Genomic DNA, 13595 nt, shown 5'->3' with positions numbered 1-13595 from the left:
AGATGCACATTCATGTGGTACTCCTTTGGTTGTGCACTGAAGTCTCCATCCTTCCACCACAGAAAACGCAAGTAGTCTCGATCGCTCTCACAGACCTGAAACTGATGAAACATCTTCTCGATGTCGCACATCAGCGCAACAGGGTGCTGGCGAAATCGTAATAAGACACCTGTCAGGTTGTTTGTTAAGTCAGGGCCTGAGAGAAGATGATCATTAACACATTGAGTGCCAGCGACGCCATATGGCGTCATTAGAAATTTACCGTAGAGTGCCAGCGACGCCAAATGGCGTAACTCCAAATTGTTTTTTTGACGGGGGGGTGTCGATCTAAGCTTCTTACGTCGCCTCTAACAATATTGTAGCTATTGGAGGTCGATAACCTATTTTACAAACCCATTAGGTGGCGACAGCACTCTCCTGATCAGAGAAAAAGGAGCCAAACACACAGAAGAAGTCGCTGGGGAAAAGGAGGAAATCGCATCGCATCCGTCCGTATGCATCAACGTGCATGAAGCACAACGAGCACAACGCCAGCTCAGCTGTGCCCGCAGCAGCAGCATCCGCTGTCACAACTGAGCACCTCCGTGTACGCTGCCACAGCACATCCGCATAATCTGTCTTATTATTCTCAACTGGAAGCATAGGAGCCCGTGACAAACACGCGGAACGCTGTAAAAATGCTGGATGTCGCGGACCCTTCACTGTGCAGAGCAAACTCAGTAGAGAGCCACCAGACACACCCAGGAGGAGGCGTGTGCAGTTGGGGGGGGGGGGGATTCGTTCAATCAAGCTATCTTCTCCGGCTCATAACTAAAGAACGGAAAATGGGATCAATAAACTTTTTTTTGCAGGTGATAGAAGAGAGTCTCATCGTTATTTGTGCGTGTTCAGTGTTTACATAGTAATTATTAAAGAAATTATATGACTGTTTTAAAATGCATTGCGGCCTATGTGGCACAGCAAGCAACCTTTTGCCCAAGGGCCGTGGCACTCAAAGTGTTAAGACTGGTCCCCTTGTGCCTAGCAGAGCAGTCAAACACTACCCGCAGTTTCTCTGGCTTACGTGGATGGAAGACGCCATGGTGAGGAATGTACCATTTCTCTCCTTCAATTCCATCATCATTAACTTCCTCTGCATCTCCCTTTTCAATGACTCCAGCCATGAACTCAACATACTGTCCCTTGTACCGTTCATCCTTTGACAGTTTTCTTTTGAGATGGTTGAGTCGAACAACAGCGCAGTGTTTGTTGTCTGGCAGGGAAGGTCTCTCCTTAAAGGGAAGGGGCATTTCATAGTGTCTGTTACAGGTTATCCTTATACCTTGTTTAAGCTTATTGAGAAAGAGAATATCATCCTGAGATGCCGTCTTGCCATCTTCACCAGCATCCTTGAAATCAGACTCAAGAACACGAATAGCGTCTGCAGGCGTTACTGGTGGCAGCTCTTTCACAGCAACTCTGTGACACAGACTAGTGCTGCTGGGAGAGTCATGGCATGATGAGGGTCCCACAATGCTCCATCCTAAATCAGTGCGAACAGCATAAGGTTCTTCATCCCCACCTAAAATGACCCGCCTTGGTGCCAAGGCCCTTGAGCAGTTGTACCCTATGAGAAGGCCAACTTCACAATCCTGTAGTGGAGGGATTTCATCTGCCAGCATGTTGAGATGAGCCCACTGCCTTGCTGTTTCACATGTGGGAATGTGCGCACGATTGACTGGGATAGAGTCTTTAGTGTAGGCATGGGGAAGGTCAATCAGGAGAGTGGAATTATGGCCTCTCACACGAAGCCCTGAAACTCTTTGGCTCTCCACAACTGTGTCCTTTCCCATCATAGTTGTTAACTTCAGCTTTACTGGTACTGTGTCAGCATGTAGAGTGTGGCTCACCTCCTGGTCAACGAAAGCAGTATCACTCTGAGTATCAAGGAGAGCATAAACAAGCTTTTCGGCTCTTGGATTGTTACATGAAGACACCCACACTGGCACGATCATAGATGTGTTAGCAGCTGGTCCTTCTCTTGCTACATTAAGTGAAAGTGCGGTTGTTGACTCGTTTGTGTTACTTGAGGTTGACATGACCTGAGAGGCAGGTTTTTCCCTTTTTACGTAATTAGTGTCATGGAGACATGTCGGATGCTTTCCTTTGCAAGTGTCGCAGGTATGGCGATGACGGCATTCCTTTGCATTGTGGCCGATTTTCATGCATCCGTAGCACAGTCTTTTTTCCTTTACATATTGTCGGCGTTCCTCTAGAGATTTTGTCATGAACTCAGAACAGTTGTATAGCTGATGGTTATTGCTTTGACAAAACATACATTGAGGCTTTACATTTCCTTTTGTCATTTTTGGACTCTCAGTGCGATGAGACATCAGTGCGGGTTGCAGGCGACATCTGCTTCAATTGACATAAAGACTGCAAAGTCCTGGAAGCTGGGAAATTCTTGCCTGTGATTCAAGGATTGAGTAACATGGCGGTTCCAGCGAGACGCTAGCCAATCAGGCAATTTTTGAACCAACTTTTGATTTTCTTCACAATCGTTCAATATTTGGAGACCCATCACATGAGGTATGGCCTCTTGGCAGGCATTCAAGAAATCAGAGAAATTCCTGAGTCCTTCCGCATCCTTTGGTTGAAGCTTTGGCCAACTGGCAAGTTTATCTCTGAACGCCCTCTGAATGACGAATGGCTGTCCATATCTGTGATTCAGCTTGTTCCATGCATCCTGATATGCTTCATCATTCCTGTAGAACACTCCATCAAGAGTTTTGCGAGCTGTACCACCAACATATTTTTTGAGGTAATAAAGCTTATCAGCAGCAGGAATGTTCCGTTGATCAATGAGTGATATGAAGGATGCCTTCCACTCAATAAAATGAATGGGGTTACCATTAAATACAGATGGCTCTGGTGTAGGTAGTCTGTTGACTGCTATACTGTCTTGAACAGCTTGCGCAAGAAGAGCCACATCTGTACGTGGAGATGGCGCCATGACATTGAGAGAGGGAGTGGAATGTCGAGATGGTGCCATGACATTGAGAGAGGGAGTGGCATGTCGAGATGGTGCCATGACATAGAGAGAGGGAGTGGCATGCCAGGATGGTGCCATGACATTGAGAGGACGAGAAGCATGTTGAGATGGTGCCATGACATTGAGAGGAAGAGAAGCATGTTGAGATGGTGCCATGACATTGGGAGGAGGAAGAGTGGCATGTGGAGACATGTAATTCTGCCCTGTGGTACTACAGAAACCGGGCTTGGTGTAAGACTGTCTTGCTGTCTCCTGGTCATAGGCTTCTAGCCTGGCTCGGGCTGCCTTTAAGTCCTTCTCCGCTTGAATTCGCTCCAACTCACGCCTTTGAGCTTCGAGTTCTGTCCTCTGTTGCTCCCCTAAGTGCTGTATTTTTTCTTTTTGTTTTTCTTCCTCAAGCAGCACCCTATACCCAGCCTCTTTAGCTGCAAGATCGGCTGCTGCCTCTGCACGTTTGGCTGCCACTGATGAGGTCTTGCTATGTTGACTTGTATGTGAGGCAGAGGATCCATATATAGACATAGCATAATCACGATGAAGTAGCTCGTGAAGGCGTTGTTTTTCCTCTTCAAAGTCAAAATCGCCGTTAACGCCCGTTAATCTTTCATAGGCAATTTTTACAATATCCTTTGTCACGGCTTCACATGCATCAATCCGCCGCCTTGTCTCTGTTGATGGTGTGATGCAATCCCTGATTTCAACATACATGCTCAAAAGATTGTCCTTTGCCTTTTCTATTGTGTCAACTAGAGATCCTAGCTGACTTTCCGAAATGTCTGATTTTAGCTCATTTCGTGCTTTGCGGGCTTGTATCTTCCATTGGTCATACAAGGATGAAAGTCTTTTTTCTTTTTTCTGAGCTTCATCCTTTTGAAATTCAACCATTTTTTCAGTAGGATGACGTGAGCGATTTGAACGTCGGAGCTCCTCTTCATTCTCTTGAACTTGGTCTTGAGACTGAATTCCATCTTGAAGGCTATCAACTTGTTTATCTGATTCATCCATTTTTTAGAGCTAAGCCAGCTGGCTCTTCAATTTTCAATTAGTAATTGGTTCAGTAATATGTACGCAAATGTACATGACAGTAGTCAACTTAAATGTCTCAAAGAAAAGTAATTGTAGATTAGAGAGAGCTGGCATAACCAATCTGGCCTTATTAGACTCAAGTTCACAAAAATATATACTTTGAATGAGCTCAAATACAATCCAACCATACAGTTTTTTTGTTTTTGTTTTTTAACACAGTAAATGTGAAAAATCTGTTATGCCTTGATGTGGATGAATTCACTTTTCTTAAACGATAGAAGAAGACGCAAGCAGCCTAATAATGTTCTCTGGTCCTTATAGCAGTGGCACACCTTATATGGTACTCACAGTTCCATGTGGAACGTCTATTCAACTCTAACCTCTGACCATCACATCGAGTCCATTCAAACGCTGCCCGTAAGCCGTTGATGACCTGTTGTTTATGAACCGTGGGGAGAATGCAGACTGGCCTGATGACTCCGATGTTAACAGGCGTAGTAGTCTAGCACTGTAGACTTTCATGAACACCAGGATGCAGCAGGATGGCAGGGACGATGAGTGGTGAAGCTCTTACTGTAGCAGCCCCAGAAGGAAGATGGTCGGACTCTTTGACTGATGTTTAATCGATTTAATCAAATCCATTGACACCGTAAGAGCTGAGAAAAACAGCGAAAGATTTACACATTAACAATGATGTCAAAGTGCTCAGTACATGCCAACAAAGCAAAATAGCTACAAACTGTTGCTGAGGTCATACAGCATTTAAGCTAGTAGACAGTAAGTCATTCAATGAAAAATAACAAACATTAAACAAACCACAGATGACAATAAACATCACATTTGTACCTTATTCACTCTCCAACTGAGGTGCAAGATCCGTACAGTATGAACCTCTTCTTCACAGTAGAAACTCTTTACACATGAAAACAAAACCTCTCGTTAGTATAAAGTAACGTTACAGAGTATTTCCTGGTTTGAGATTGAAACTATACTAATTTACAATGTGCCTTACCGTGGCCGTGGGCCATGAAAAGTGAAATGATTCACGACACTGATGAGCTTCAGAAACTCTCTAGTTGTCCACTTGTTGTTCACATACAAGAAAACAGTTCAACCTTACAATTTAGCAAGTTAATATTGCTTGGATGCCTTTCTTTGCGCGCCAAGCTTCTCCTTCCTTGTGACGTGCCCAGACGCAAACAGACAGAAAAACCCAATGTCCGCTCCTAGCAGCACACCATTTCCTCTGAAGGTTTCAAAAATAAAAGTCTCAATTTCAAAATAAAATGTCCTCTGTAATTTACATGTAAACAATAGAACCATACCATTGCAAGAAATTAGTGCATGTGTAAATGTGCAATGCTGACAAATACAGAATAAACAAATTAAATTACACTAAAATAAGAGGTCCTTTACATTGCTATATCTGTTAACAAATGGAAAACGACAATAAAAAAAAAAAAAAAAAAAAGTGGTAACACTTTATAATAATGTTCAGTCGTAAGTCATTTATAAGCCTAGTTAATGATGACTAACTATTTACAAAACATGAATATACATTAGTAGATGATTAATCAATGTTATGTTAAAAACAAACACATATTGGCCTAAACAGGACAGTAAGAGCATGCAAACAGAAAATAGAGAAAATGTCTTCAAATTAAAATAGCTATAAAGACGAATTTAAAAACATGAGCACTCAGGCAAGCAGGTGTCCAATTGTTGATCAGATTGTATCTCTACCTCTATGAGTAAAGTGCTTATGTAGCTAAATTAGCTGCCCCTGGATGGCTTTGTAATGTATACAAACAAATAGTGACTGTCTTCTTATGTCCAGGGATGACTGGCCTGACAATGTATAGCACACTACATAGCATAGCCTAGTGATGTGCTCTCTAGACTAGAGGACACTAATTCAGAGTAAACACAATGAGCAATGTGAAAATGAGAAATCTGACATCAATTGGTGAGATGCCAGCTTTAGTAAGCAATTATGTCGACGAGCCGATAGAATTTATTCTATGTATACATTGGCTAATTATTATTCTTGCATGTTTCAATTTTCACTCTTAGTTTGAATCTTACTTGACACCATTTTTACATTTAATTAATCAATTAACCATCCCTATCTGATTTGATGTCCACCAAAAGACAAACCGCGTCAGTGCGCGATGGTTGTTATTTACAATAATGGCAGTTTACGATGAGTACACGAAGGCAGCACAAGTTTCCAAGGTGACGTCAGCGTCTGTCAGTCTGGGCTGGGCAGGGAAGAGCCGCTTGATTATCAAATAATCTAACGGAGCAAGTGAGGTAACGTTACATCGCACTTATTATTCACAGCGTCCGCAACAGAAACCCGTTTCATCTGGAAGACCAAGTAAGCATCACAGTTACCTCTTTCTTACACTCGTCTGCTTTTTATTTTCTAATCTACTGTGAGTTACTCGTTAATGTTAGTTGCCTAACGTATGCTATCTCGCTAATGTGTAGCTAGCTAGCGTTAGCTCTTTCGCAGCCAGGGGCGAATTCCAGCAGGGATGGGAGCTATACTTGGGCCCTGTGGCTATAGCCTACCTGGAGCAAAATATGACATTGTAATTAACTAACGTTACCAAATGACATGTTTGATCAATGTACAAGCACCGTGAAATGAAATGTACAATATGATGTGGGGAAAAAGAGTGTTATGATCGGTTACACCTTTACAGAGACGCCCTTATTGCAAGTAGAATGGAACATAAAGACACAACAATATGAGCCAGTCTGTTTGTCATGTCAAGAAAAGAAAAGTATCTGGGTGATATCGGAAAGCACACATGCTAGAGACAATCAACTCTAGTCTGTGATGCTGTGTCAGACCATCGACATCAGACACTGGCTGTACGGGATCCATTTTTGACAGCTGAGCTGTAGTGTAGGTGTGCATGTGTTTTGGTCTGGTGGCAGCCTGGCTGGGCGGGGGAGGAGCGTTGAGCGCCACAGCTGACAAACCATCTCATTTAGCCTGTATCATCCAGAAAAACGTATGCATTAGGATAAACGGGAGACACACTTCATCTATAATAAAATAGATAAACAAATACATACATAATACATACATAAAAGGGTCTTTATTTAAAGTGGCACACCAAGGAGATCTAAAAACAAATTAGTCGTAATGGAGGTACTCATCCCAAACGGGTGGCTCATTTTGATGAATACAGGAAGAGTGTCTTTGTTTTCCTTAATGTTTCTCCTCATCAGAGCCCCAACCAATGAGCACCTTCCAACTATATTACTCTTTTTCAAGTCAGGCAGCCCTCCAGACATTGTACAATTCTTCCCAAAAGCATAAATAAATAGATAAATTGTGCATTGTCAGCTGTCAAACAAAATATGATTGCAACACATTACACACCCAACTCTGACAACCTGCCCTTACACAGTCACACACTTCTATATCGCAGGCTCACTTTGGTGGAAGCAAACACGCGACATCTTGCAAACGCAGCCCTTCCATTGTGAAACATGTCTAAACCTACTGGAGTGCTGCTCAGAATCAGTCTGCCTGCTTCACTGATCATCATCAGCACTGAATAGGATGGAATTGATGAAAAAGTGATTGAGCACTATGAAACAATGTGATGGATTCCAGAGACAGAGAAGTGGTGTAGTATGCAAAGACATGCAGATTTATGAGTGTACTAACAGTCTTGTAATCATAAAGAGCTTGGCATAAATAGCAACGTCAGTTTGTTTTTTGACAGCAGTGTGGACGACACTTTGAAGCTTGTCCTTGGATTAGTAGGAGGAAGAAGAGGAGCAGTCTGGTGGAGGATGTGCAGATGTTTTTGATTGTTGACCCGTAAAATCCATTGAGTAAAATAGCTGTGAAGCATTGAGCTTGCAGGCAGCAGGAAGTGACTTTGTTGGACTTGTAAGCAAGAGGTGTTTTCCTCCCACTTGACGGTGTTGGTAACAGTGGAAACTAGGAGCATGAATCATTCAGTTGAGCCACTGACCTCCAGTGGATGAGGAGAGCAGCTGGATGCCTTCAGAGAGCTCAGTCTTCTTCGCCACAGTTTTGGGGCTAGTTCAACATACCCAGGGTGTTGTCGGTGGCGCACTATGCTGTGAGAAGGTCCAGCTTTCTCCTTAATGTCCTTACGTATGGACTCCTCATTAGGCCCGCCCTGCTGAGATGGTTTTGTGACCTTAAACTGGGCGGTGAAATGGACAAGTGACAGCATGTACAGTCAGTCAGAGTGAAATAGAGGACAGAGTCAGAGTACACAATCCCAGATGCCAAGGCGTATGTAATAGCTTGCAAATCCTTGTTTATTTGAGCTATTATCATCATATATGCCCCTTCCTCCCACACACACACACACACACACACACACACACCATTTATTGATAGGTAGTGGTTGACAGGGATCTTTGAAACTCCATTCAACTGTGGCCACCCAGGCCTCCAGAAAGGCATTTAGGTAGAGTTTGTATATGTGGACTATGTGGAATAATTTCTTAACACCATGTATATAGAGCCCAATTTGTCCTGTGTTTTTCTTATATAGTGCATCTGCTTGTTGCTGTTGTTGTTTCGGTGCACAGTGTCCTCTCTGTGTTGTCCGAGCAGTGTTTGTGAGTGAGTAAGCCATCTGCAGTTGTTGTTGCTATGCTATGCTATGTCTGGCTGTTGTTTTCAGTGTTCATACTGGCATTGGTAGGTACCATGAAGTTGCGACCGATATATACACATGTTTTTGATTCCACGAATCAATCTAAGCATTTTCAGGTTCAAATTTGTTTTCACAAATTTCTGCAACTTGCGTCTGCAAATGAATCCACATCGAAATTCATTAGAAAGTGTCCAGCTTTGTTGGTTTGTTGCATTTCTAGTGCCATGTTTTGTTTTTCCGAGTTTACGTCATTACATTTTTAGTTGTATTATTTATGTCATACGTGGCCTGGTATTTTTAAAGAAGTCAAAATTTTGGTATTACATCAACCAACTCTAACAGACGTGTCATTATTAAAGAGAAACATTTTAAAAAGTAAACATTTATATAGTAAACATCTTATTATGGAATAAGGACTTTGGAAAGAGGAAGACTTTGAACGTTTTTCCCCCACATTTAATTAATTGGGTGTATATTTTTGTTTTACAGCTCTATTCCGTCAAGTTGGGGCATTGTTGGGAGGTGGGGAAGGCCAAGTCCCCCACCTTGATCAGGCCAGACACCCCGCAGCAGCTGCCCACCCCTGGACAGACCAGGAGCCATGAGTACAGGGAAGCCTAGTGGAATCAAACCTCCCAGCAAAATAGGCCGCCCAGCTGGCGTGCCGACGAGGACATCCCCCTCCTCTGGTGAGAAGAACCACAAGAAATTATGGGAAAATAATCAGTGTTGGGCAAGTTACTTTCAAAATGTAATATACTACATATTACTAGTTACTTTCATTTGAAAGTAATAAGTTACTTTACAATATTACCTTCTGTGTAGAGTAACTCATTACTTATTACACTACTTTTGCATTACTTTCACCAAAATAACAGCAGCAGCAGAATGACATTGCTGCCCCGGAACCATCCCGAAAAATTATTTCAACCACCTTGAAATCAGTGTAAACAGTCCAAAATTCAAAATGTTATTATTTTCCTTTCTTATTGTCATCTATAGTGGTTATTTGCATAAAAACACACAGTTTGATTAGGAAATGATTGTATCTTTTTTAAATATGTGCTTTGATGTAATAAAATGTAACTCAATTTGTAACTTGAGTTACTTGACAAAGTAACTGGTATGATATTACTGAAATCCTATAAGTAATAAGTTATATTACTGAGTTACTGCTAAATATGTTACTGTAATATGTTACTTTTGTAATGAGTTACCCCCAACACTGAAAATAATAGACGAGGTTCAATAAGCAGCATGGAAGAGATGATGAATTCTCTATTATTTTAGTTTTCATAAGTTGTTATGTCAGAATATAATGAGTAGTAATGATCACATTCAAATCAGCCTAATCCTATCACACCCACAATAAAACTTAAAGTCTTAAACAGGAAAGAAAAATACTGCTTTTTCCATTTAAGATGACTTAACCTCTATTGTACTATAATGTGATTTCCTGTTGCATGGATTTGTGCTCATACTTTGTTACCTTTGATTCTGTGTATTTGTTTACACCGTGTGTGTGTGTGTGTGTGTGTGTGTGTGTGTGTGTGTGTGTGTGTGTGTGTGTGTGTGTGTGTGTGTGTGTGTGTGTGTGTGTGTGTGTGTGTGTGTGTATGTGTATGTGTGATCATGGCAAAATGTGTTCCTGGAGAACCCTACTGTATTGTTTCGGGAACTACCACAGAAGCCGTTCTAAGTACTTTGCCAGGTGTTTATATTGACTGTCTGTCTGCCTGTCTGGCTGTCTGTCTGTCTGTGTCTGTGGACAGATTTTGCGAATGCGAGCATCAAAACCGTGCAAGATGCAGTCACGAAACTCTACAGGCGTGATCCCCCCCCATCGCAAGATGGTCTCAAGTTACCGTATTCTCAATTATAATATAATCACTTTCACATTGTAGCAACAGGTTTATCACATTCATCAATGCCTTCATATTCACCTTATTCCTGGACCTACGTTTCCCATGATTCTCAGCGGTTGCCGGTCGTCGACTTCCTGTTGACATTTTTTTCACTAGCAAGGAGGTGCGCGCCGCTGTCAAAGAGTGGGAACGTTTGGCTTATTTAGTCCGAAATGGCTAAAAATAGTAACGTTGTGTGGTTGCATGCATAGCGGCGATATTTTACAAAAACGAGGTGAATGTCAATTCACTCGTACGGCACGGGCTTATTTTAGCCGAAATGGCAAAAAATAGTATGTGGTTGCATAGCGGCCGCTTTTGTTTTGAAGGCTAAACGTCCAAACCGGAACTCTTACTATTTGGTCATTGAACGGAGCTTTAGCGGTCTCTCTCTTTCAAGATTCAAGATATATTGTCACTCCGTTGTACAATTATGCACGTGTGAAATTGTTGTGCTGGGGGCTCCATTACAAGACATAGGTAGGTACAAAGTCACAACAATTATTATGATTATTTTCAGTCTCTTTCGCTATGAACGGTGCTGGGCGGAAACAGGCAACCGGCAGCTGGAAACAGGGAGGGAGGCTGTCATGGAAGCGCCCACGGTCTCACCAGGAAACTCGTGAAAAGTACAGAGAAAAACAAAAAAAACAGAAGGTTTATTACACTCTACCAGCCCAACTTTGTGTGAAGTGGGCAAGCACACTCTGACGTAGCACGCGGAAAAAGAAGACCACCCTACTTTGGGCCCCCTTGCACAGACCACACCCCTTTTCGAACCCGGGCTTCGTTGTGATCTGAACGACACACCTGTAAACTTTCACGATGACTGCATCTCGTACAGGTGTGACGCTATCGTAGGCACACAGACACACACACAGACACACAGACACACACACACACACAGACACACAGACACACACACACACAGACACACAGACACACAGACACACAGACACACAGACACACACAGACACACAGACACACAGACACACACACACACACACACACACACACACACACACACACACACACACAGACACACAGACACAGACACACAGACACACAGACACACAGACACACACACACACACACACAGACACACAGACACACAGACACACAGACACACAGACAGACATGGCAAAGTACTCAAAACGGCTTCTGTTGTAGTTCCCGGCTGCTCCAATAGGTGTCTCTAGGACCACATTTTTGGCCATGATGACACACACACACACACACACACACACACACACACACACACACACACACACACACACACACACACACACACACACACACACACACACACACACACACAGGGAGAGAGCATCTGACAATAAATTATTGTAGACACTGAAGGGGTCAGTTACTATTGTAGACATTAAGGGATCCGTTACTACTGTAGACTGAAGGGATCAGTTATTATTGTAGACATTAAAGGGGTCAGTTATTATTGTAGACACCGAAGGGGTCAGTTATGATTGTCTTTTAATACATTTTTTGTTTCTTGTTTACATTTTCTGAATTCCCTCAAAGTGTTTAAACAGCTTACTAAGTGCACATCTGATCACACTTTCTCCCATGCTTCCTGTGCTATAGGATAGAAACTACAGTAGAACTTAGCTGTATCTTCTCATTCATTTTCCCCATTTGCAAATTTATCGGGAGCTGCTCAACTGCAGTGGGTTTGATTGTAACGCTAACTGGTCAGGAACAAGGACTCATTTCTATAAAGGTCTCCGCTCAGTTGGTTTTGATTGCCGATGGTTTCAGATACAAGATATACTCTGTCTATAGAGCATCACAAAATAATAGAGGAGAAAAAAAAGACCAATCAATAACTCTGGTATTTTGCTTTTGCTAATTGTTAGCATGGTTCATCAACCTTTTATAAATGATCATTATTGCTGCAGAAGAAGACATCACTGTGGTTCTTGCAGTGTCCCTGGAGTTAAATGATCGTCAAAAGTAGTGGCTATGTAGGCTATTCACCTTTGTAGCCACGCCCATTTGACCCGGTTGTGTGGTCGTGTGACGACTTCCGGCAAAAAAAAGAAAAAGAAAATGGCTGGCTGCTCCAATATCATCTAACTCTGAATTAACTAATAATTTAGCCAATTGTATCTAACATACCAAATAAAAGCAAACGGCAATGCAACGCCATGTAACTGGCTCGTTAAGTCTCGCATTCCAGGGAATTACGTTAACGTCTGCGGGTCTTAAAGGCGTAAGTGTCTCGAGCGCTCGGAGGAGAGAAAACTATCTGAAGCTTTCTTTGTTGGAGTCTAGGTATGTTTTACAAGAAAGTGCTCGTCATTGTCGACGATAACGTTATCTGACCTGGCTAACAGTGGATACTCGCTTGCTTGCTGTGTACCGAGCTCAAAGCAGTAGGCTACATTCTTTGTTTTACCCCCTGCGCTGTCCGCTACAAAGACAACTTTCTTCTTCGTGACGTTCTTTCATATTTCGCGCCGTGACCGCCGGAAGTGTTAACACGACCCGGAAGAATTTTGCCCAACCCCCGCGTCTGAACATAAGGTGAATAAACCATAATTGTTATTTCAGGTACTCCAAAGCCGGTTCCTCCAGAGAAGCCCCCTGGCGGCGGGACCTCCCCGACCCAGGATGGCGCTGGGGACTTTCAGCTCGGGGAGAGGGTCTGGGTCAACGGTAACAAGCCCGGGTATGTGCAGTTCGTGGGGGGCACGCAGTTTGCCCCCGGCCAGTGGGCAGGCATCGTGCTGGACGAGTCTATCGGGAAGAACGACGGCTCGGTGGCAGGGGTCCGGTACTTCCAGTGTGAGGACGGGAGGGGGATCTTCACGCGGCCTTCCAAACTATCCAGGACACCGCTTCCAGAGAAGGAGGCGAACGGGGGCCAGACCAGCCCAGCACAAGCAGCAGCCCCCCCCGCAACGAGCCAGCCCGCGCCCGCTGGCACTGCCTCAACCGGTAAACGTCGAGCAA

The 13595-nt window shown here is 43.2% G+C and overlaps 1 protein-coding gene across 2 annotated transcripts in view; it reads left to right on the top strand.

Annotated features, from left to right (window-relative positions):
• The first annotated feature begins 6317 nt into the window (after positions 1 to 6317).
• clip1b (CAP-GLY domain containing linker protein 1b) overlaps positions 6318 to 13595 on the top strand; it is a 53510-nt gene continuing 46232 nt past the window's right edge. For both annotated transcript variants that reach the window (XM_083638942.1, XM_083638941.1), the window contains exons 1-3: positions 6318 to 6437; positions 9211 to 9410; positions 13194 to 13580. In XM_083638942.1, coding sequence (XP_083495068.1) covers positions 9323 to 9410; positions 13194 to 13580 — 475 coding nt within the window. In that variant the 5' untranslated portion in view covers positions 6318 to 6437; positions 9211 to 9322. The remainder of the gene's footprint in view (positions 6438 to 9210; positions 9411 to 13193; positions 13581 to 13595) is intronic.

This window comes from Poromitra crassiceps, assembly GCF_964638095.1.
Source record: "Poromitra crassiceps genome assembly, chromosome: 6".
Classification (NCBI taxonomy): domain Eukaryota; kingdom Metazoa; phylum Chordata; class Actinopteri; order Beryciformes; family Melamphaidae; genus Poromitra; species Poromitra crassiceps.
This window is presented reverse-complemented; position numbering and strand designations above follow the sequence as displayed.